Source organism: Rattus norvegicus, chromosome 9 (assembly GCF_036323735.1).
Source record: "Rattus norvegicus strain BN/NHsdMcwi chromosome 9, GRCr8, whole genome shotgun sequence".
NCBI lineage: Eukaryota > Metazoa > Chordata > Mammalia > Rodentia > Muridae > Rattus > Rattus norvegicus.
In genome coordinates this window covers 83,152,026-83,174,290 of record NC_086027.1, presented here as the reverse complement: position 1 = coordinate 83,174,290, position 22,265 = coordinate 83,152,026, and the positions used below count along the sequence as shown (strand labels likewise).

The following is a 22,265-nucleotide window of genomic DNA, read 5'->3' as shown; positions in this document are numbered from 1 at the left end:
CCTGCTAAAAGGTTACAAACTCTGCTCTGGTCAGGCCAACCTCCAGAAAGGAGAACACTCTTTGAGGATGATTCTGGTACCTCAGTTGTTTGTGGGAGCCTCCTTTGTCCACCACTTTGTAACTGTATCTGCTGAGAGCAAGTTCTTACCAGTGTTCCAAGGCAGAAGTCCCACTGCTAAATTCTTTTTTTTTTTTTTTTTTGGTTCTTTTTTTTTTTTTCGGAGCTGGGGACCGAACCCAGGGCCTTGCGCTTCCTAGGTAAGTGCTCTACCACTGAGCTAAATCCCCAGCCCCCCACTGCTAAATTCTTACTCCATGCAAGCAATAGGATGCAATGCTAGGCAGATAAGACCCTTAGAGGCTGTCTCCAGGCTCTGCTTGAAGCCATGGCATTGCCCAAGCATTACAGAGGCTTCTGCAGCATGGACAGGGATAGCATGAATGCCTGTCTAGTGTTCACAGTGTTCTCTAGAGGCTAGGTAGGGCAGATAATTGCCTTGTTACAGAGTGAGCCCACGTTTCTTCTATAACAGATTTCTCAGAAGTGCTGCAGTTAGTGCCTAGTAAATGAACAACACGGTTTACATAAATCTTCTCAGAGACTTCAGGGGAAATGATCTTACTCAAGATCAACTCATCTCCTGTCTATCAGGGTCTGACTAAGCAAACTCCAATACTGAGTCACTGGGACTGAGTTCCAGGTACACAGAGTGTACTCAAGTCATCATAACAACGGAAAGGAAAAGACAGCACGCCCTGTGCCCCATGCCTCTTCTGCACAGCAAAGCCGGATGTCCCAAAGAGTAGCTGGAACTCTCATATGTAGACACATGGGACATATGGGACAGTAGAACACAAACCATTTAGGAAAATATAGTTGGCCCCCTTGTATCCATGGGGTCAGCGTTCATGATTTCTGCATTCATGGCTACAGGTGGAAAATATATTTGAAAAATTATATCTACACTGGACATGTTCAGACTTTTTCTTGTAGTTGTTCCCCAAACAACACAGTAGAAAGTTTATATAGCATTTATAACAAATTTGGCATTTTCAGTAATCTGGAATTGGTTTAAACCATGTATGAAACTGCGCACTGGTTATATGTAATAAAAGTCTTTCTTGACTGTCTGGGAGTTTGGTACCTACAGGGATTTTGATACATGTATGGATTCTTAAAGCCAATTCCTTGCTGGGGATGACATGGTGGAAGGAAAGAGCTGGCTCCAACGAGTTGTCCTCTGACCTTCATATGAATCATGAATGTTGAATGCGTACATGTCACACACACACACACACACACACACACACACACACACACACACACACACACACACTGTAGGAAAGAACCAGAGGTGCACACAATACTTAGACAAATCTCAAACCAATTATGCAGTGTTGAGGTAGCAATAATAGAGTGAACTGTACAATTTCATTTCTACTACAGATTTCTAGGAAGCGGCTGTGCTTCCAGGTAATATGAGGCAGGGTCAGTGGTTGCCTCGGCATGGAGGCGGGAGCTGGAGGACGGTTGCGGAAGCCTTGGATCTGATGCCTGTGTTTGGAGATGGCTTTATAGGTGTGTATTAAAGTTAAAAACTCATCATACTTACACAATGTTTTTATATGTCAACCACACGTCAGTAAATCTGTGAGACATGAGACAAGACAATGATCCTGGAAGGAGATCAGAGGGAAGGTTCCTGAAGAGCCCAGTGAATTTGGGCTTCCCTCCTTATAGGTGATGGGGGAGGGAGAGTGTGGCTTGGAAACAGCTGAGCCCTGGGCTGCTCTTATTCATGGTCATGACTCACTGTGCTTCAAGGGACTTTACAAAGAGGTTACAGCATGTCTTCCTCATCAGACACAATGCTTCTAGAGCTGTGGGCACATTCCACTCAGCCCCTTGCACGAGAAAGGCAGAGCTAGGCCTCTCTGTGGACTGCCAGCTGTTCCCTCTGGTCCTCCACAGCAGTGCTGGGGTCACAGCTCACCAGCTCCCAGAAGAGAAAAGTAGTCAGACACCAGGGTTGGGAAGAGGAATGACGAGAGTGAGCTGGTGGGCTGGCTGGTCTTAGGTTCCTTGTGCTATCTTGGTCAGGTGACCTGGATTTCTTCCTGCTGGGCACAGGCTGGGCAGCAACGCTCTCTCTTCTTGTAGTCTACAGAGCAGGCATGGCAAACCAGGCCTCCACAGAGCCTGGAAACAGAGACAGGGCAGCCTGAGCTGGCTTCTAGGGTAGGATCTGACTGTCCTCATGGTCCAGCAGGGCAGCCTTTGCCTAGCTTAGGGTGTTTCCCTTCCCCTCAGCCTGTCTTGATACCTCCCTCCAGAGCCTCTAGTTCAGATGGCAGCTTCCGATGGTTTGTTTCCTCTTCCTGTTCATTCTCCCCATGAAGTCAGTGTAAGGGAAGGGAGTGTTCTTTTTGTACAGAGGTTCAGGGACTCTCTCCCCAAACAGGAACCCAGCAGTGCATGCCAGGAGGTTACTGACCTCATCTTCTAAGACCTACCTTCCTTTCTTCATGGTCCTGCCCACTGTTCTATTTCAGGATTCTGCTTAGCAGCAGTATCCAGATGGGGTGAACCATGCAGGGCCAGGCTCAAGTGGCTCTTTACTAATACTCATTTCCCATACCCTAGCATGGTGGTGAACATTTATAATGTCAGCGTGCAGGAGTGATTGAAACTGGAGGATCATACATTTGGGTTCTGCCTGGTTCACATATTGAGTTTAATGTCAGCCTGAGGTACGTGGTCTCAAAATAACCAACTACACCACAGTTGGTGAGATGGCTCAGGGGGTAAAGGCACTTGCCACCAAACCGGGTGATCTGAGTTTGATCCCTGAAACCCACAAAGTAGGAGAGAACCAGCTTCTACAAGTTTTTTTCTTTGATTTTCACATGTGACAGCACATACGTGCATGCAAGTATGACACACAAACACACACACACACACACACACACACACACTGAAATAGATGTCAAGGAGAAAGTCCTTAAAAACCTAACCAATCAAACATAAACAGGATCTTTCCTTTCCTGGGGAAACGGACCTGGGAGTTGCCCCAGACTCTCTGCCTTCCCATTACCTGCAAGGATACCGCCGAGACAGCCGCCTAAAGACCTTGTTGCAGCCCATGCAGTGTCCAGGGGTCACAGTAGACAGCTGTTGGAGTCTCTGCCATTGGTGGTCCTTCTCCCTGATGGATTGGGTGGAGGGGAAAACATAGATGTTGTGAGAATCTTGGTTTCTTTAAAAAGACAGAAATATTATCAGAATAGGTTTTCATTTTAACCCCAGGTGTGGGACAGGGGCTGCTTCAGATTGTCCATAATGGCTGACTATAATTTACCTCGTGCTCTAGCAGGGGCATGATTTTGAAACAATACCAAGAGGAAATTAGATATCATGACAGCAAAGATCAAACTTGCCCCCAAGGAACTTGATACCCTTAACCAGCAGGAAGTAGTCTGATGATAACGACACCCTCTTTCCCCTCTATTCCTTTTTTCTCTCCTATCTAGTGTTAGAGGTGGAAAGGGTGGAAGGAAAAAGAGCCCACAAAGTAGCAGAAGCCTGGCTACACGTAGAGAAGAGCAAGAGGAAGGTGGTGCCAGAGGAAAGAGACCTCAAATGGGTTTGAAGCTTGCCAAGTAGGCAGGGCTGGCTAGCCAGCGAGTCTGTGGATCTGTCTGTCTTTGCTTTCTTAGCACTGGGATCGATTGTATAGGTTTTGGGGATTGTCTAGTCCTCACGTTTGTATGTCAAACACCTTACTAACCTACCTACCACCCTACCCCTTCCGTGATGTGTGTATGCACATGCGCATGTACAGTATTGTTTGCATGCATACACATGCGCTCTCCCACCATCTAGGTACATACAAACACACAGTAAGAAATAAAAGGTGTTTAAGTAAAAATCAAACTGTACAGAAGGGTTTATATAAAAAGCATAGTCATCCCCCTACTCCTTCCTTTTTCAGTGGTAAACCATTTCTCCTTGGCATTTACCAAGGTAAACAGTCCTGCGCAACCATTTCCTCTTGGTATTCCTCCCATATTAAGTAACAGTTTCACATATCTCCTTCGATACAGAACATTCTCTACAGAGATCCTTCCCTTGGTAGAAGAGGAATTACTTGTTACCGTCTCAACCGACTTCTCCTTCCTCCCAGTGCTCTCAGATCCCTAGTTGGGTTCCTCTGCCAGTCTCTCTGGTCCGTTCAGAGATTATAATTATACAGCTCTCCTGTTAGCCATGAGCAAGAGCATGTGACTTCCATTCTGCTCGCCTCCCCTCCCCCAACTCGTCCTCTGCTAAAGCAACCAGTGAGGGAGCCACTAGCCATGGGTTTGCTTTCACACAAATCAAATAAAAAAGACAACCTCAGTTCCTCAGTGGCACCAGCTCCATATCTCAAATTCGCAACTTCTTCACATGGTCAGTAACCACCGTAGGACAGGCCTATCTTCAGAGAATACGCTAGTCGAATATTCTCTATATTTAATATTACATTCACCGTCCTGTTTCTGTGTGCACATGTATGTGTCTTCGTGTGTGGTGGGTGCGTAGTAGGTCTGCACATGTGCACACACACAAGTGTGTGTGTATGTGTGTGTGTGTGTGTGTGTGTGTGTGTGTGTGTGAGAAGTCGCCTTCCACTTTGATGTTTGAGGTAGTGTTTGTCACTGAACCTGGAGCTCATGGATCGGACTAGAATGGCTGGCTCATGAGGAGCTCTGGGATTCCCATGTATGCCTTCCCTGGTACTGGGGTTACATACAGGTGCACACTGCCATGCCTGGTTTTAGTATTGAGAGGGAGGGATTCGACTTAGGTCCTCATGCTTCTGTGGCAAGGACATTACCAACTGACCATCTGCCCAGGCTCTTTCTTATTCTGTCTTATCATTCCAATTGTCATTATTTGTTTTAGTTTTTTTTTTTTTTTTGAGACCGGGTTTCTCTGTGTAGCCCTAGCTGTCCTAGAATTCTCTCTGCAGACCAGGCTGGCCTCAAACACAGAGATCTTCCTGCCTCTGCCTTCTGCAGGCCACAACTGTCTGGCTTCCAATTGTCTTTTGTGAGTAATTATTGGACAATATTCTAGCACTGGAGAAGGCAAGAGGCTGAGGCTGTGACTCAGTAGGGGTGAGGGTAGGGCTTGCCTAGCAGTCATCAGTACTGGGTTCAACCGCCAACATGACAAAAACCAGGCAAAATTAATAAGACAAATGAATAGCATTCATGTTCTTAGATAATACATGTTCCCCAGATAACTCAGCTGTGTTTTTAAGTTTATGTTGGCTAATTTATTGTGCTATATATGAGTGTAGACACACACTACCACACACACAAGATCAGAGGACTCTCTGGACTCTGTTTCTACCATGTAGATCCCGGGAACTGAACCTGCCAGGCATGGTGGTAAGTGCTTTCCTGTTGAACCATCTTGCAAGCCCTCTTGTTCCTATCTTGAAAGGCACGGAGGTGGGATCTCAGACTGTAGCCCAGTCTACTCTTCAACCAGTGGCTATCCTCCTGCTTCAGTCTCCTGAGTACTAGAGTTATGGGTGGGAGCCATACTCCTGGACTTTCTGAAAGTTTCTAATGGCCTTTCTTTAATTTATTTAATTTCATTTTTTATTATTTTATGTATATGGGTATTTTGCCTGCTATGTGTCTGTGCAAACATGCTTACAGGACCCAAGGAGGTCAGAAGAAGGTGGCTAATCTTCTGGGACAGGAGTTACATACAGATGGTTATTAGCAGCCATGTGGGTATTGGGAATTGAACCTGGGTCCTCTCAAAGAGCAGCCAGTGCTCTTAAACGCTGAGCCATCTCTCCAGCCCTCTGTCTTTCTTGACTCATTGTATTATCTGCTTTTAACATACTATTTTCCCTCTCGTTATTATTATTATCATCATCATCATTATTACCACTACCACTGCCATTGCTGTGGACCGGTTCTTTCTATTAGCCCAAGCTGGTCTTGAACATGTGATTCCCCTGTGTCAGTCTTCTTTGTACTGGGATCGTAGGCATGCACCACTGTGCCTGACTGCTCCCAGATCCTCCACCACAGCAAGCATTCTCCTGATTCTTCCCCGTCTTTTTCTCCTAGGTGGAACTGAATCACATCTTCTCTTTTCTTGGCTTACTTCCTCCTTGTGGAGCACATCCTCAACCAACTTCTTAAGAAAGGCTGTGTGGGAGTTGGATTTTCTGAGCACTATCTGATTAATGCCTTTCGCCCTCACCTTCACCATTTAATTTATGGTTTATCTGGACATGGGATTCTAAGCCAAGAGTTGGCTTTTCTGAGAACTTGAGAATTATCACATCACAGATACTGACACATGCTGAATTCTCCTATCTTTCTTATGTGCTTTGTGTTTTCCTCTAGGTTATCTGAAAACACGCTCTTTCTCTTTGAAAGACATTTCTGAAATTTCACAATGCCATATCTAGGTATGAATTGCAAGTTCCCTCTTTTGTTTATTGTGCTGAGCATTTAGTGAGATCGAAAGATTGTTGTCCATAGGAGCCTGAAATGCATATTTTTAATCTTTGCCACACTTTATTTGGTAATCTACTTGACTTTAGTTTCTTCATTTTGGAAACCTCTGCCAGTTGGAGAGGCTGTTAGGATTCTTAGACTGGTGTGCGTGTGTGTATGTGTGCATATGTGTGTGTGTTCATATGCATGCATGTGGAGAGCAGAGGTTGACATTGGGTGTCTTTCTCAACTACTTCTCCATTGTTTTTTGAGGCAGCATCTTTCACTGAATCCAAAGCTCACCCATTTGGCTAGATTAGCTGGCCAGCAAGCTCCAGGGATCTTGCTGTGTCTGTTTGTTCATTTGTTTTGCTTTTCAAAATAGGGTTTCTCTGTGTATCCTTGGCTGTCCTAGAATTTGCTCCACAGGCCAGGCTGGCATGAACTCACGGATATCCACCTGCCTCTGCCTCCCTCATGCTGGAATTACAGGTGTGTACCACCACTGCTCAGTTGCCCCTGGGTTTTACTGTAGCTGTTGGGGATCTTAACTCTGGTCCTCATGTCTACACGGCAAGCACTTTACCCACTGAGCCATCTTCCCACCCTCCCTACATTAATTTCTATGTCTCCATTTCTCTTGTTATTTACACCCGCTTTAAAAAAAAGACATATTTATTTCATGTATATGAGTACACTGTATCTGTCTTCAGACACACCAGAGGAGGGCATCAGATCCCATTACAGATGGTTGTGAGCCACCATGTGGTTGCTGGGATTTGAACTCGGGTCCTTTGGAAGAGCAGTCAGTGCTCTTAACCACTGAACCATCTCTCCAGCCCTACACCTGCTTTTATTGTTTTCTGAGAGCCTTCTTTATCTTTATCTTCTAATTCTTTTTGTGAATTAAACAAATTAACAAACATATTGTTGTTGTTGTTGTTGTTTTCTGAGACATTGTCCAGGCTGCTCTAGAACTCACAACCCTTCTGCCTGTACCTCCCCAGTGCTAGGGTGTCAGGCCTGAGTGTGCAATATGTGTGGTTGGAGGACAACTGTTGGGAGCTGGTTCTCTCCTTCCACCGTGGCTCTGGGGGCTTTATCTCAGGTTATCCGGCTTGTGCTAAGTGTCTTTGTCCGCCTGCCTTAAATTATTTGTTGATTTTCTCTAAGCCAGCCTTGCTCTCTTTTCAGTTTTAATGTGGGAATTTTATGCAGAAGAATTTAGTTGCTGGCCATGCTGATTTCCATGGGCGGTGACAGCAGTGGTGTGGGGGAGCTCCAGTGCTGCGTGGAAGGAGTGCACACGCATGTCCATGTCTGTGTGGGCACACGTGTGTGACCTCTCTAGCTGACTGAAGGCCTGGTGGGCTTTACATGTCTCCTGTCTCAGTGAGCTTAGAGGTTTGGAGTCAACCCTGGTGAGCTCAGTCTCTGGTACCCAGAATAGCTGCCCTTAGCTGGAACCAGAGGCCCAGAGGTCTAAGGAAGTCCAGCATGCAGGGAGGTGTAGACGTGAGGTCACTTCTTGGTAGTCCATGTTTCCCCTTCCTTATTTTAATCCCTTCTCAACTTGTGAACTAGAAGAGATAGGGGAATCTCTTCTAACCACAGTGCGAGCAGAGAGCAGTTCTTGAAGTGAGAGCATGCATTATTGCCAGAGGACTCTGTGGTCCACAGGCCGTCTGTCTTTAGTGGCCAAGTCAGTATCGCTGGCTCTCAGTTTTCCCCTCTGTAACATGGGACACGTAATTAGTGACAGCACAAGGTCGCCGACAGGAGGAAGCAAGCTCACATTTGGAAAGGTCTAGAACCCTTGAGTGGGGTAGTCTTCAAGCCTGGCCTCCACACTCCTTACCAGCCGTCCTTCCTTCCCACCCCAGTCCCTGCTCCCAGCCCCATTCTTACTGAATCAGTTCCAACACCCTCCTTTTCATGGCCTGGACCAGGTCCCTCTGTCCTTCAAGCTCCTTCTCATACATGGCAGCCCTCCTCTCAGCCTCCTGCTGCTTCTGTTCCAGCATTGCTTGTAGCAGGGCTCTTTCTTCCTGACACCTGGAAACAGGGGGGACTCGGTTTTGAGGAGGAAGACTCAGAACTTGTTATGGGTATCCCTGGAGAAGCCAGAGTCAACATATAGGTAGTTTCTACATACATATACAGAGGCAGGTAACACACCATATGCACCACATATTGTACATATTGCAAACACCTACCACTACTCTAACACACACACACACACGCACACGCACATGCGCACACACACATGCACACACACACATGCACACACTATGTACACAAGCTGAGCATCTATGGATTGACTCAACAATCATAAAGGAATAGAAATAGGGCCTAACCTTGAGTATTCCTGTACTGGGCACTACTGAACATCTCCCGTCCTCTTTCCTGACCTTTCCCCTCCTTTTCCTTCCCTTTTCCTTCCTCCTTCTCCTCCCTTTTTAAAAAAAAATTTCCACTTTAAAATGTAACTCTCTGGGGAGGTCCATTTACTGGAGGCCTATCTTGGAAGGAGTGTGAAGGCCTAGGAATCTGGGCGGGGAAACACCACGATTAGTTGGGAACAACTGGATGTGGAGGGTGCAGTGGAGGCCTTGAGGCGGTTATGCCTTAAAGTATTTTTAGTGGGTATATTACATTGTCTTTTGAAAAGCAATAGGAAAAATATGGCTTTTCTAAGTTTCAATCTCCGTTTTGGGTTTGGAACTGCCTCAGTTCTATTTTTGCATCTTCTTCTTGTTGTTAGTGGTTTTCTAGAAGGCTCCAAGAAGTTTACGAAATTGAAAATAAAGTGGTCCCAGCTTCTCACTCCATGGTTTGGTTGGGAATGTGTACCACCAGCAAGAGGTGAGTAGATGCTGGAGAGTCCAGGAATCAAATACAGGGCCTTACACATGCCAGGTAAGCACTTGACCAATTGAGCTACGCTCCAGCTATTGAACTATTGATTTTAAAGTCTACCCATTTAGCAGGCCCCAAAGCTGGGTGTATCTTTAAATCTCACCAAGAATGGAACTTCCAAAACACCCATGAAAAGCTCTTTCCTGGCCTTCTCTGGACTTTTCTTAGTTGCTGACCTTCAGTTTTCCTGTAGAGGGCGCTGATCAACATTAGAGCTCTTGCTTAGTGATCCTACGTACTTAATGGATCACCTTGGGGTGTGCGCATTGCTTGGGTGGGAGGGAAATCTGTCAGGCCCCTACTGTGTGCTGGTGGCTGCACCCAAGGCTCCTGTGGGACTTAAGGTAATTAAGCCGAATTTTGTGACAGAGCCTACCAGAGGCTAAAGTGGAGACTAGGGAAGATGCTGGGGAGTCATCTGAGACGACAAGGCACTGAAGTCAGACGTGCGAGTCTGCAAGTTGGAGTGGCCAGCCTGCCTGAGTGACTGAAAGGAGGCTACTGAGGCTGGGATCCCAGGAAGAGGGCAAGAAAGGCAAGATGCAGTGGGGGCGGGGCGGGGCGGGGCGGGGCGGGGCAGGGACGGGGCGGGGCGGGGCGGGGGCGGGGCAGAAGAAGCCACTGAAATATTTCTAACGGGGATGTTGGGAGTGGATGTGGGAGGAGTGAGGGTGTTTTGAGCTGAGAATCCAGTCTTGCTTCATTTCAATTTCACAGGGTCATCAGATGGGCAGTATAAGCCTCATTTTACAAGACAGAAGTCTCCAAGAGGGTGTGATTCTTGCCCCGGGTCACATGGCATGTGAGAGAAGTCTGGACATGGGCCTGAATTTTCTTGTCTTCTCTATACTTTCAGGTACTCGGGACCCTGGTCACCAGTGCTGAGTGGGCAGCTGGTGAGAGAGAGCAAGTGGCTTCCTGTAAAGTCTCTCCTGTCTTTAGGATAGACTTGCTGGGTTTTGTTTACTGTACATGGATCCCCTACCCACTCGAGGTCACATAGGTACAGCAAACACGGCTGGTAGAGAGAATGTGCCTGTGGAATTTGAACTGGGTGGTGGTGAACCCCTGTCACTGGCTGGATGCCCATGGTCCCTTTGCCAAGTGGTGAGTCTGGGCAGTAGTTGCTTTCTAGACTGGTAAGTTGCTACCCCATCATGTAGTCTGACATGAATCTCCACTAACTCCCAGGCCACCTTCTCCTTAGCACATCACACCTGGCTTCTTGCCCAAAGGCCTGATTTAGGACTCTGACAGGTATCCCGGACATTACAGGTTCAAAGCTCAGCTCCTGCACTTTTCACACAAGCCTATCCATTCCAATCTTCCCACCCCTGAGGACAGTTGTCCCTGACTCTTTCTCTCAGCCCCACAACCAGTCTCTCAGGAAGTCCTGCTTCAGAATTTAACCACAGATCAACAGCTGCACCCTTTCTGTCACCAGCCCAAGCTGAATACCTCCGATCACCTCTCCACCCCCTCACCCCCCGTGATGGCCAGTTTTTATGTCAACTTGATACTGAGCTACGGTCATATGGGAAGAAATCTTTCTTAATTGATAATAGATGTGTCAGGGCTCAGCTCACTGTGGGTGGTGCCATCTCTGGGTTGGAACTCCTGGATGCTATAGAAAGTGGGCTGCACTCGGTACACCTTTAATCCCAGCACTTGGGGCAGAGTCAGGCTTATCTTTTAGTTTGAGGCCAGCCTGGTCTACAGAGCGAGTTTTAGGATAGCCAGTGCTACTCAGAGAAAACCCTGCCTTGAAAGAAAGAAAGAGAGAAAGAAAGAAGGAAGGAAGGAAGGAAGAGAAAGGGAAAAGAAAAAGGAAAAAAGAAAGAAGAGGAAAGGAAGCGGAAGCAAGGAGCTGGAGAGATGGCTCAGCGGTTAAGAACACTGACTGCTCTTCCAGAGGTCCTGAGCTCAATCCCCAGCAGCCACAAGGTGGTTCTCAACCATCTGTAAATGATATCTGATGCTTTCTTCTGGTGTGTCTGAAGATAGCTACAGTGTACTCAGATAAATAAAGTAAATAACTCTTTAAAAAAAAGAAGAAGAAAAAAAAAGAAAAGGAAGTAAGCAGCTGAGCTAACGAGTCAGTAAGCAGCATTCCCTCCAGGGCCTCTGCATCAGCTCCTGCCTCTAGTTCCTGCTCTGCCTGCCCTTGCTAACATCCTGTTCTGTGGAACTGTAGACTGAGATAAATGCTCTCCTCCTCAAGTTTCCTGGGGTCGTGTTATTTTATCACAGCAATTGAAACCCTAACCAAGACATCTGTGTATTAAGATGCTGTCTGGAGGGGTTGGGGATTTAGCTCAGTGGTAGAGCGCTTGCCTAGCAAGCGCAAGGCCCTGGGTTCGGTCCCCAGCTCCGACAAAAAAAAAAAAAGAAGATGCTGTCTGGAAAGAAGGCCTCCTGGGAGTGCTGATGTTAGCATAGACTCTAAGGGAAGGAGGAACATGCCTAGGAAAGAGCTGGATGGAAGGCCCTGAGGTGGTTCCAGGAACATGATGAAGGTCATTTTACTCCAAGTGGGTGAAGAAAGAACCTTCTAGTCTTGTTCCGTGGGCCCTTTAAAATAGGGTCAGCCTAGACTAGTCAAGTCTAAGAACTGAAAGCAAAATGGAGAATGACTGCAAATGGGCACAGGAGTTCTTTAGGGGGTGACACCAATCACACACACACACACACACACACACACACACACACACACACACACACACACACACACTATACTAGATCACACCCCTCCTCTGTCTGGACTCTGTAATGGCTCCCTTCTTACTTTGATTCAAAGCCAAGGCTATTTTGTTAACTTCCCAAGCTCCCTCTAAGCTGCCCCCATTGTCCACGAGACCTTTCCTCCCTCACCTGGCTGGGCCCAGAATGGCTCTCATGATTCTCCTTGAACCTGCTGTGCAATTTCCCACCTCTGGACCTTTATTCCACTTCTGCTCCGCTGGCTGGAGCATCTTCCTAGCTGGTGTCCAAAAGTCTGCCTCTTTACTTCCTTCAGGTCTTTATGTAGATGCCATAGCATAGTGGTATATGACTATAATCCCAGCACCCAGGAGGCTGAGGCAGGAGAATTGTCATAAGTTTCAGGACAACCTGGGCTACAGAGTGGAATCTTATTTTTAAATGCTGCATGAGGGAGATAGATTTGGAAATATGCTGGAGTCAGAGTAGAATAAAAAGGCAGCAGTGTGGGCTGGAGAGATGGCTCAGTGGTTGACAGCACTGACTGCCCTTCCAGAGGTCCTGAGTTCAATTCCCAGCAACCACACGATGGCTCTCAACCATCTGTAGTGGGATCCGATGTCCTCTTCTGGTGTGTTTGAACAGTGTACTCATAAATGAAATACATAAATCTTTTTTTAAAAAGGCAGCAGTGTACCCAAAATGGGCAGCAGGGGTCAGGTCAAGCAGGAACAAGTAGCAAGGGTAACTAACTCCTGGGGTTTTGGGGAGCAGGGGGTATCTCCTGGGGTTCTGGGGTGGGACCTGGGGAGGAGAGGAACTGTGAACTTCATAGGGTCAGGAAAGATGCCTAGGGTGGCACCGACCTCAATACCCTGAAGTTGTGCCCAGCATAAGCTGGGTACACTGAGAACTCAGAAATCCTGGAGCCTAGGCCCTTGCTGGTGTTGCCAAGATTACCTGCTGAGCTGCTCCTGGAGTGCCTGTAGTTCTCCTTCCTGGGCCTGCAGCTGCTCTTGACACTGGGCCTGTACCTCTGTCAGCTGGAGGCCGTACCCAGGCTCCTGAGGAGAAAATGGGGAAGGAAGGGTTGAAAGAGGAAGGCAGAAACACCAGCCCTGGGTTCATCTGATGAACTTTCTTAGGCTATAGCCTTGCTTCTGGGAGCTGAGTGAGCTTGGGGTTACCATTTCTTCTCTTCCAGAAATTGCCAAGTTCATGGACCTGGAAGATTCTGGCTAGGAAGGAGGCTGAGGGACCTCTTGGGAGCCATCTTTGGGGGACTTGTGGGAAAAGCATATCAAAACAAGGTTAGGGTATAGCAACAGAGCTTGGACACTGGGAGACCTCTGCCAGGGTAAGGGAACCTGAACTTTGTGACTTCCCGAAGGACTTGCTGGGAAGTCCCTAACCCAAATGTTGGTGAGGCTGGGTAGGAGGAACTGATGGAAGCAGTCACAGGTAGGGGCACCCTGTGAGCTGGAGACTGTGTGACCTTCAAAGCATCCCCAAATGGCAGCTCTCGTAAGTCAAGCCAATTGGTTTGCGGAGCTCTGCGTGATGGCATATACCAACAATCTCAGGATTTGTTGGGGCGGGGGGTGTGTCACAGGCAGGAGGAGTAGGAATTCAAAGACAGCCTGGCTACATAGCAAATTTGAGGTCAGCCTGAGTTACAGAAGGTCTTCTCACAAGCAAATGACCCCTTACACTGATCGGTGGACTGATAATGGCCACAGGCTACCTCTGCAGAACTCTAGCTGCAGATCAGGTTAGAGAGGAGACAATAGACAGGTACCTTGATCACCTCCTGCTGCAAGGGCACTTCTGTTTGATCCTTCTGCACGGTTGCACGGGTTACTCCTGTCCACTCTTGTGGCTTCCCTGTGGTGGGACCTTTCTTTGATCCCAGGACCCAGGATTGCCCCAGAGCACCAGGCTGATCCCACCCATGCCTGTATCCCAACTCTGCATCTTCTTCCCTTCCCTGAAGGCTGGGGGCCAGCAGCTCCTGGGCATGGTTCCAATCTGTTGCCCTTTCCTGGATCCCTTCTGTTGTTTTCCGACCTTCCGTCCCTGGCAGACTTCCTTTTCCTTCATCTTTCCTTCCTGTCAGCTGCATTTGAACATCCTTAGCCCCACCCTTCTGTTGCTGGATGCTGGCTGTTGAGTTTTCCAGCAATTTCCTGGTCTTTGGGCCTCCCTCCTGGTCTAGCCGAAATCCTTCCCTTCCTGTTTCCCAAATGCTCTGGGGACAACTGAGGCTTCTGGAATCCTCCCTCTTCTCTTCCAGAAAGGTGGGAAGATGGTCTTGCTGCAAGGGGGTACGGAGGTCAGGTGGGAGGTCTTCTGTGGTTGCATCTTGAAGACAGCTGGTTCCTCCAGCCTCTGGTCCCTGCAGCTGCTGTCCCTTGGAGCATCTCACCTGTAGGGAAGTCCCATTTCAGCATCAGCATCTGGTCATTGATCTGGGATATAGGAGAGGACAAAGCCCTGGGACAGCATGCTTGCTTCTTATTGGATTCGAATGCCTCCTACTGGGAAGGCTGTCAGAGCAGACATAATCTCAGACAGCTCTCCACAGGACCCACAAGTCTGAGCTGAGAACGGCAGGTATCTCAGCTCTCCTATGCAAGCCTCCAGCCAGTGGCGGCTCCCTCTTTTACCTGGGTTGATCTTGTTCCCCATGATTTCCTCTACCTTCTCCTTTCACCTTTCCCCCTGTGCTTGATTTTGTCTTTCTGCATTTCCATCCATAAAAAGGGAACAAGACTTCTTGGTTTGTAAAATGGTGATGGAATTGTTGACAGACTAATGTTCGGTGGTAGAGCACTTGTCTAGTGTGTGTGGCCCTAGATTTGGTCCTCAACACAGTAGAAGCAGGGAAGTCTTCTCTGTGCTCCCATTTTCCCTTGGTCATGTCTACGGCCTCCCTTGATATCAGGGGAGTTGTCTTCAGGACCTCAAGAGGGTGCTCAAAACCTTGGGTACTCCAGACTCTCCTATAGCACGGCGTAGGATTTGCACATAGCCAATGCTCATCCTCTCCAATGCTTAAGTCCTTTTTAGATGGCTTTCATATCCCACACAGTGTCAATGCTTTGTGAGTGGTTATTATACTGCCTTGTTTGGGGGAACATTGAGGGTAAAAGAATGCACAATGTTCAGAACCAGTGCAACAATTGTTTTTTCCTAAATATTTTGTATGTGCGGTTGGTTGAGTCTACAGATGCAGCCTTGGGTGGCTAACTACACACTTAGCCCTAGATTGCAATGTATTCCCCATCTGTCTCCGTGAACAGGCCTTGAACTCTTTCAAGGTCTGAGACCGAGTCCTTAACGGTGCCATGTCTGGTGTCTGGAAGCTCCTGGAATGATGACAACCTTAAACGGTCACATCAGAATGGAGCAGGAGCCAGGAGCCCTGTGCTCAGTGGCGTGTGGGTTGCCTTGAGTCATCTACACAGCTCCCCTAGGAGGCAGGGCAGGAACTTGCCCAAGGCCTTTCTGCTGTGTTTAGAAAGGGTCAGATCTGGGCTGTGAACTAATTGGGAAATCAAGCACTTTAGTACTCCTTTAACTGACATAGGCCAATTTGAATATCTAGTTCAGGGGGTTCAGTAGAGGCCTTCTCCCTGGTATTTCCTGCAAGCCTCCAACCATCTCTATTGCCCTCTCCTCCTGAGAGCCCCAATGGGCTCCTACAGATGGCACCAGTGCTCCCTGTCCTCCTTACTGCATTTCCCCAGGAACAAGACTGCTCCCCCCTCCCATCTGCTGCTTGACACAATGCTACCACCTCTGTCCCATTTAGCTCTCTGCATACCCACAGGAGGCCCTGCTCAACTTGGGAGTGCCAATAGATGTTCAAGAAGCAAGTCAGGCTAAGGCAGACAGAGGTACCTCCTCTGGAAAACCTTTGGGTTTTCTGGGTCTTCTTTCCCGGGTCCGGCTGGGACTGGAATAGTGGGATCTGAAACCAAGAGGCAGGACATCTGGGGCTTTAGGTAGCGTGGTCTTCTAGTGGAGGCCGCCCCAGCTTCTGACCTGCTCATTCAGCTTGCCACACTTCATGTTTTTCACCTTCCCCCTGAGTGGTTCCCATTCACCATCTAGCCAGCCATCCCACGCTTCACCTACACCGCACTGTAGCACCTATCCATCCTTCTCACTTTCTACTCAGACCCATTAGTCTTTAGCAGCATGGCCTAGCTTGAAATGATACTGAGGAAAGAGAAGGCTGGAGAGTGGGGATCAAGAAGGGGCGGGGTGGGGCAGGGGGAGGCTATGACACCTATGAACCACAAGAGCTCATGTAACGTTTTACACACTGAGTGGGTTGTCATGGTAACCCTACCAGTGTAGTAGTGCTTCATGTGCTTTGGAGATGACCAACAGCTCTCTAGTTGGAATTAAGACATGTTCAGCCAGAGGGAAACCATGCTGGTACTGGAAATGTCAGCCACTGCCCAGTGGTAGGTGAAGTCATAGATTTTGGAGAAGAACCTACAGCCGCTACTTTACTAAACCAGCACAATCCCTAACTACATCCTAAATATTTATCTGTATATATACAGATCAGTTAGCCTTCACTCCTTACTGAGGAACGTTCTCTTTGCTACAGACGGAGACCATCATAGAAAACCACAACCACTTAAAAAGCAAAGTTGTGGAGCTCAGTCCCACATACCCATATACAACATGACTACATGTGGATCTCAGGGATCATTGCAGAAGAGGGGGTTGAAAAGTGAGCCAGAGGATCAGGGAGGGGGCCGTGAGATTGTCTCTTCTAGAAATGTCAGAATCTACACCTATAAAGTCTCACTGACATGACTGCCTAAACCTGAGCCCAACACGGACAGCAACGGTAGACATGCTAACACGAATGGGGTGAAGCTCATGATGTCCCAACCCTACAGAAAGAGCTAGAGGGAACTAAGGAAGGCTGAGAGCAGGAGAAACAGTCTTTCCTGGGGAAGAGTTGCACTAATCCCAAATGGTCAGTCATGAAAATACGTACAAGTAACATTATACAGGCTGAGTGGGTTGTACCTTGTGTGTTCATGCGTGTGTGTGTGTGTGTGTGTGTGTGTGTATCTCACAACAATTAATAAAAAAAAGAGCTCATTGGGTTCAGAAGAGAGCAAGGAAGAGTATATGGGAGGGTTTAGAGGTAGGAAAGGGAAGGGGGAAACAATGTAACCTCAAAAAAGTAACTTGAAAAGGATAGGGAAGCGTGGCTTGGGCTGGAGGCAGAGAGCCTGCTCACTCTGAGAACATGGGCCAGGCTTCATCCAGGTCTGGCCGTTGCAGGTCCAGGTTGAAGGCAACTCCATTGAGGGTATAGAGAGAGTCCAAGATGTCTCCCTGGAGCTCAGGGCACAGCAGAGGGCTCCGAGGGCCATACCATTCCCTGTGTGAAGAGGGAACAACACATCCAGCCATTGCTACCCTTGACCTCTGAGAATCAGTGTACCACAGGGGACATTCCTAGGCAGGTTGTGGCTGAACTCAGCCTCCAAGGGCAGAGGCCTGAGCATGCCAAACTGCATGCGGGTCTCTTAGGTCCTTTCTCCTTGACACTCATTACCTTATCCCTAACTGTCAGTCATCCATTTAGCAGTAAAGGAGGGTGGTGGGTTCAAGTACCATCTATGGGCAAACCCACCTGGTGAGTTGTGGGTTCAGGAGGCACAGCTGCATGGACTCAGCCAGCTGTCCATGGGCAAGGCAGAGTCGGATAAAGGCACGGCCTTTTCCTAGCGAGGTCTTCAGCTACAGGGTGTGAGGAGGGCCAGAGAGAGGGTGAAATCAGGGTGGGGAGCTGGGCCAAATGAGAGAGGGAGAAAGAGTGGGCCAAGGTGGGAGGAGAAAGGTGAGGCTGGACGTGAAGCCGGGGCAAATGAGAGGTCCTCATCATTCAAGGGTAAGCCTCCTGTTTGTGGAGCAGGTCTGAGAGGTGGGATCTAGGGAAGGCCTGGACAAAGCTCACCCGCTTTCCCATCCCCTGCTCCCATTACCTTGTCCTGTGAGCATATGAAGTTCATCTGCTCTGTGTATCCCCGCTGCCGCCGAAGGGCAGTGAACAGGAAGTCCCAGTAATCCTTCCGAGCCCCCAGGAAGCTCCTCTGCTCTTTCTGGTCAAACTAGGACCAAGATGAGAGAAAGGAACATATGTCAGTGGCTCCTTCTGGAACCTACCTAGCACCCTGGCATGCTGGGAAGGCACATGGTAGAAGAAAGGGCTCCTGAAGACAGGCCTTTTTGTTGAGGGAATCTTCCTCTGCCCTCCCTGGCTGTGTGATAGGGACATGATACTTGATCTCTCTGAGCCTGAATTCACACTCACTCATTCACAGACACTGAGCACTTTACTATGGACTGGCCCTGACCTAAGGCCCGTGAATGATGACCAAGGCCTGCAGAGGATAAAGGAGTTAAATTCTCAAAGCAGACAGAGTGTTAGATAGTGGGATGGTTTGTATATGCTTGGCCCAGGGAGTGGCACTATTAGAGGGTATGGCCCTGTTCGAGTAGGTGTGGCTTTTTATGGAGTAGGCAGGACACTGTGGGTGTGGGCTTAAGACCCTCATTCTAGCTGCTGGAAGCCAGTAGTCTCATGCCAACCTTCGGATGAAGATGTAGAACTCTCAGCTTTTCCTACACCATGCCTGCCTGGACACTGCCATGCTCCCACCTTGATGATAATGAATCCTCTGAACCTGTAAGCCAGCCCCAATTAAAATGTTGTCCTTATAAGAGTTGCCTTGGTCATGGTGTCCGTCCACAACAGCAAAACCCCAACTAACATAGTGATGGTGGCTGTGGAGGGAAAAAGAAAGAGAGAGAGAGAGAGAGAGAGAGAGAGAGAGAGAGAGAGAAGAAGGAAGAGGAGGAGGAGGAGGAAGAGGAAGAGGAAGAGGAAGAGGAAGAGGAGGAAGGGGGATGTCTGAAATTTTAGCCTGAGGAAGTCTCCAGACTTGAGGGCCATGTGCACTGATGTCATACAAATATCTAGGGAATAGCATTCCGGATAGAGGCAACGACAGATAAATGCCCTGAGACAGGTGCAATCCTGATGTGCTATGGGAGGTGGAGACAGTGTGGTAAGAAGTGCAGCTCCCTGTCAGGAAGTCAGAGGAGGGAGAGGAGGCATATTTATGTTTATATATCAAGTCTTTCAGGAGGTAAACATGAGAAAACAATGAAAACCAGTCCTAGCTTCTGGGAGAAAGTTATGTCATGAAGGACTTGCTCACTGAGAAAGCAGACTGTGCCTGGGAAGGGAGGAAGACAGTGGCTTGGGCGTACAACTGGAGAAGCTTTCTAGGGTATTGAACGGGAAGGAGTTGGCAGGGTGGAGAGGGAGGGTGGAGGGTCTCACCTGCAGGAGCAGCTCCAGGCAGCCACAGAGTCTGTGTAGCTCGGCACTTGTGTCTGTCACTGGCCCCTGCCCGTCCCCATATCCCTGGAGGATGGCAGAGACAGCATCTGGGAGGAGGATGGTAGAGAGCCATGAGGGAGCCAGGCCTGAGGAGAAACCCCTCCTACAGCTTAGCCACAGAAAAACCTCCCAGGGCAGCTCACTTTTCAAGTTCCTGCTGATCTTGAGGATGGTTTCCTTTTCTGCCATGGAGACTTGAAAGTAAGGTGACCTCCTGTGATTCTCTGGGCTCGGCTGCTTGCTTTCCTTACATACAGATGGGTGAGGGTCTAGACTTGAGAGAGAACGAGAGCATACCAGGGTCACACAATGAGTTAACTGGAGGAATGAAGTACAATTCTTTTCTTTTCGTTTCTTTTCTTATAGTTTACTGAGTATACTGCAAGGAATCCCAGTTATTTTTTCTTTTTTCTTTCTCTGTGTGTCTCTCCCTCTCCCTTCCCTCGGTCTCTGTTTCTTTCTACCTCTTTTTCTCTCTGTGTGTCTCTGTCTCTGTCTTTCCCTCTCTCCCCATCTCTCTCTCCCTCTGTCTCTATCTCTGTCTCTGTTTCTCTCTGCCTGTCTCTCTTTCTCTGTATCTCTGTCTCTCTCTGTGTCTCTCTCTCTGAGACAGGGTTTCTCTGTGTAGCCCTGGTTGTCCTGGAACTTTGGTCTAGAGACCAGGCTGGCCTCTGCCTCCGAGTGCTGACATTAAAGGCATGCTCCACCACCACCCAGCTGCCAGTTATGTCTTGAAGACTGATGTATAAAGATGTGAATGTGGCCTCCACTTATCGAGCCATTGCTGGTTTTGGTCACCCTGACCATTGCTGACATTTTTGTCTCATTCAATCCCCTTAGTAGCCTCCAGTACAGTGTTGACACACAGTGACTGGGCACAGAAAGGGTAAATCTCAATCCAGTATCACAAAGCTGTAAGCTGAACTCAGATTTCCTTAGGAGTCGGAGAGATGCCTGTGCCATGGGGACACCCAGCTGGGGAACGTCACCTCCTTTCCCCTTGGCCAGCCCATGAGCCTCAGCAGAGTGTCATTGCCTTGGGACCCACATTCATCCTTTCCAGAGCCCCAGCTGAGTGGAAAAATGTATGTTCCCCGGGAAAGCAGGCAGAAGTAGACAGAGGGTGCAGTGTAGGAACTGAACCCAATGTTGGCTGTGGGGAGTGGGGTACCTGGTTTTAACCCACCACCCTCTCTTGTAGGACTCTACTTCTGTCTCCGAAGGGTCCTTGGACTCAGAGAGGGATACTGTTGTCCTTGAGGGATGATGAACTTAGGCTGAGATCCTGTCATCAAGGCCAGGCCAGGGGTCCAGCCTCCCAGGCAGGAGTGATGGAGTTTGTGGGTGGGGTAGCTACCCTCTAATAGTGGATCACGGACGAAAGAAAGGAAAAAGAAAGGCAAGGAGAGCAGTGTGTGAAACCAGGACTGGGGGGGGGTCAGAAGACAAGGGTCTCATCCTGGACTGGTCACCCTTTCTTAGGCTCCACTTTCCTCATCTATAGATCAAGGATTAGACAGTTCTCTACCGACATTTCCTCAGGGTTCCTCTACCCGATCCCCAAGCCCAGGGACTACCGTGCTCACCTGGGAAAAGCCTGTCTGGTTGGGATGTGGGCAGGAGGATTCTGTTGCCTGAATATGTCCCTTGTGACTGTGGGCTCTGCAGTCTTTCCCAGTTCTCCTGCCTGGGGAGTGACTCAGGCCCAGCCTGGAGGGGGCTGGACTAGTCTTGGCCAGGGAGAAGTAGTAGAGAAAGATCGAGGGCACAGAGGCAGAATGAGCGGCTCCTTCAAGCTCATCTGGCATAAGGCCAGTTGGTGTCTCAAACACAAACGCAACAAGGATAGGGGCTTCCTTTCCCTGGCACCTGCTCTTGTCTTTCTGTCTTGTTGCCAGTAGATGGCGGAGAGAGGCTGACTGAAACGCTAGGGGGCTCGGTTTTCTTTTTTGTTTTTCCCCCTCGAGTTGTCTCTTCTGTCATTGGACTGGAAGTGGCACAGGTGGGGAGAGAAGGCAAATGGCCACCAAGTATCTTTCTTCTTCCTCTTACCCCAGCCAGCAGCGGGATCCCGGCCAGTGTCGGGGTACCTTCCTTCCAGTCCTGGTACCCACTTCCCCGGGATGGAAACCTCAGGTGGGCTGCTCGGTGTAGGGTGGCCTCTTTCGCTGACTTCACTCAGCTTTCTGGTGCTGGGGTCATCCTTTTTCTATGCCAGTCTGACATGGGGCGGTTGGTCCTGGTGACTGGAAACCAAGGGTTAGGGACTTCAGAGCTACTTTCATGAGTTCGAGGAACTACCTGTAAGCAGGGAACAGAGCGATCCCCAAACCTGCTGTTCTCTGCTCCACGTCCCGCCCTTCTTCCCAGTGCAGAGCCGGATCTACCCCTGGGCCCCCCTTGTCCTCCGTGCCATCGTTTCTGTCCCTTCAGATCTCTTCTCTGGTGTCAGTCTCTCAGTCATTCACTAGTCACGGCGTTGCTCTCTTTCACGCGCTCCCAGCTCAGCCAGTCTCGGGGATTCCGCCACAGCCCCTCCCGGGTTCCCGCGCCCTCGGGTCCCCTCCCTACAGACTGCCTCCAGCGTCCGTGTCACCGCCCCTGGCCGGGCCCCCGCACTCCCACTGCCTGGCGGAGCGGTAGCGGAGGCGGAGGCGGACTCCCGACGGGGCGGGCCGGGGGCGTTGC

General features: G+C 49.0%; 1 protein-coding gene across 4 annotated transcripts; it reads right to left on the bottom strand.

Annotated features, from left to right (window-relative positions):
* Positions 1 to 1,607: 1,607 nt before the first annotated feature.
* On the bottom strand, positions 1,608 to 22,152 carry Rufy4 (RUN and FYVE domain containing 4). 4 transcript variants are annotated; one of them, XM_006245288.5, is made up of 13 exons: positions 21,910 to 22,152; positions 21,630 to 21,823; positions 19,721 to 19,851; positions 19,518 to 19,624; positions 18,154 to 18,279; positions 17,802 to 17,908; positions 17,403 to 17,546; positions 16,034 to 16,103; positions 13,929 to 14,555; positions 13,091 to 13,194; positions 8,420 to 8,566; positions 3,097 to 3,207; positions 1,608 to 2,201 (listed from the first exon to the last, which is right to left on the bottom strand). In XM_006245288.5, the coding sequence occupies exons 3-13, from the start codon at positions 19,764 to 19,766 to the stop codon at positions 2,099 to 2,101; spliced, it is 1,692 nt and encodes a 563-aa protein (XP_006245350.1). In that variant the 5' UTR covers positions 19,767 to 19,851; positions 21,630 to 21,823; positions 21,910 to 22,152; the 3' UTR covers positions 1,608 to 2,098. The 4 variants fall into 4 exon arrangements, with proteins under 4 accessions (XP_006245350.1, XP_038940565.1, XP_063124229.1 ...); XM_039084637.2 differs by having other exon boundaries at positions 21,965 to 22,152; XM_063268159.1 differs by having other exon boundaries at positions 19,721 to 19,846; positions 21,630 to 22,152.
* Between the last annotated feature and the right edge of the window lie 113 nt (positions 22,153 to 22,265).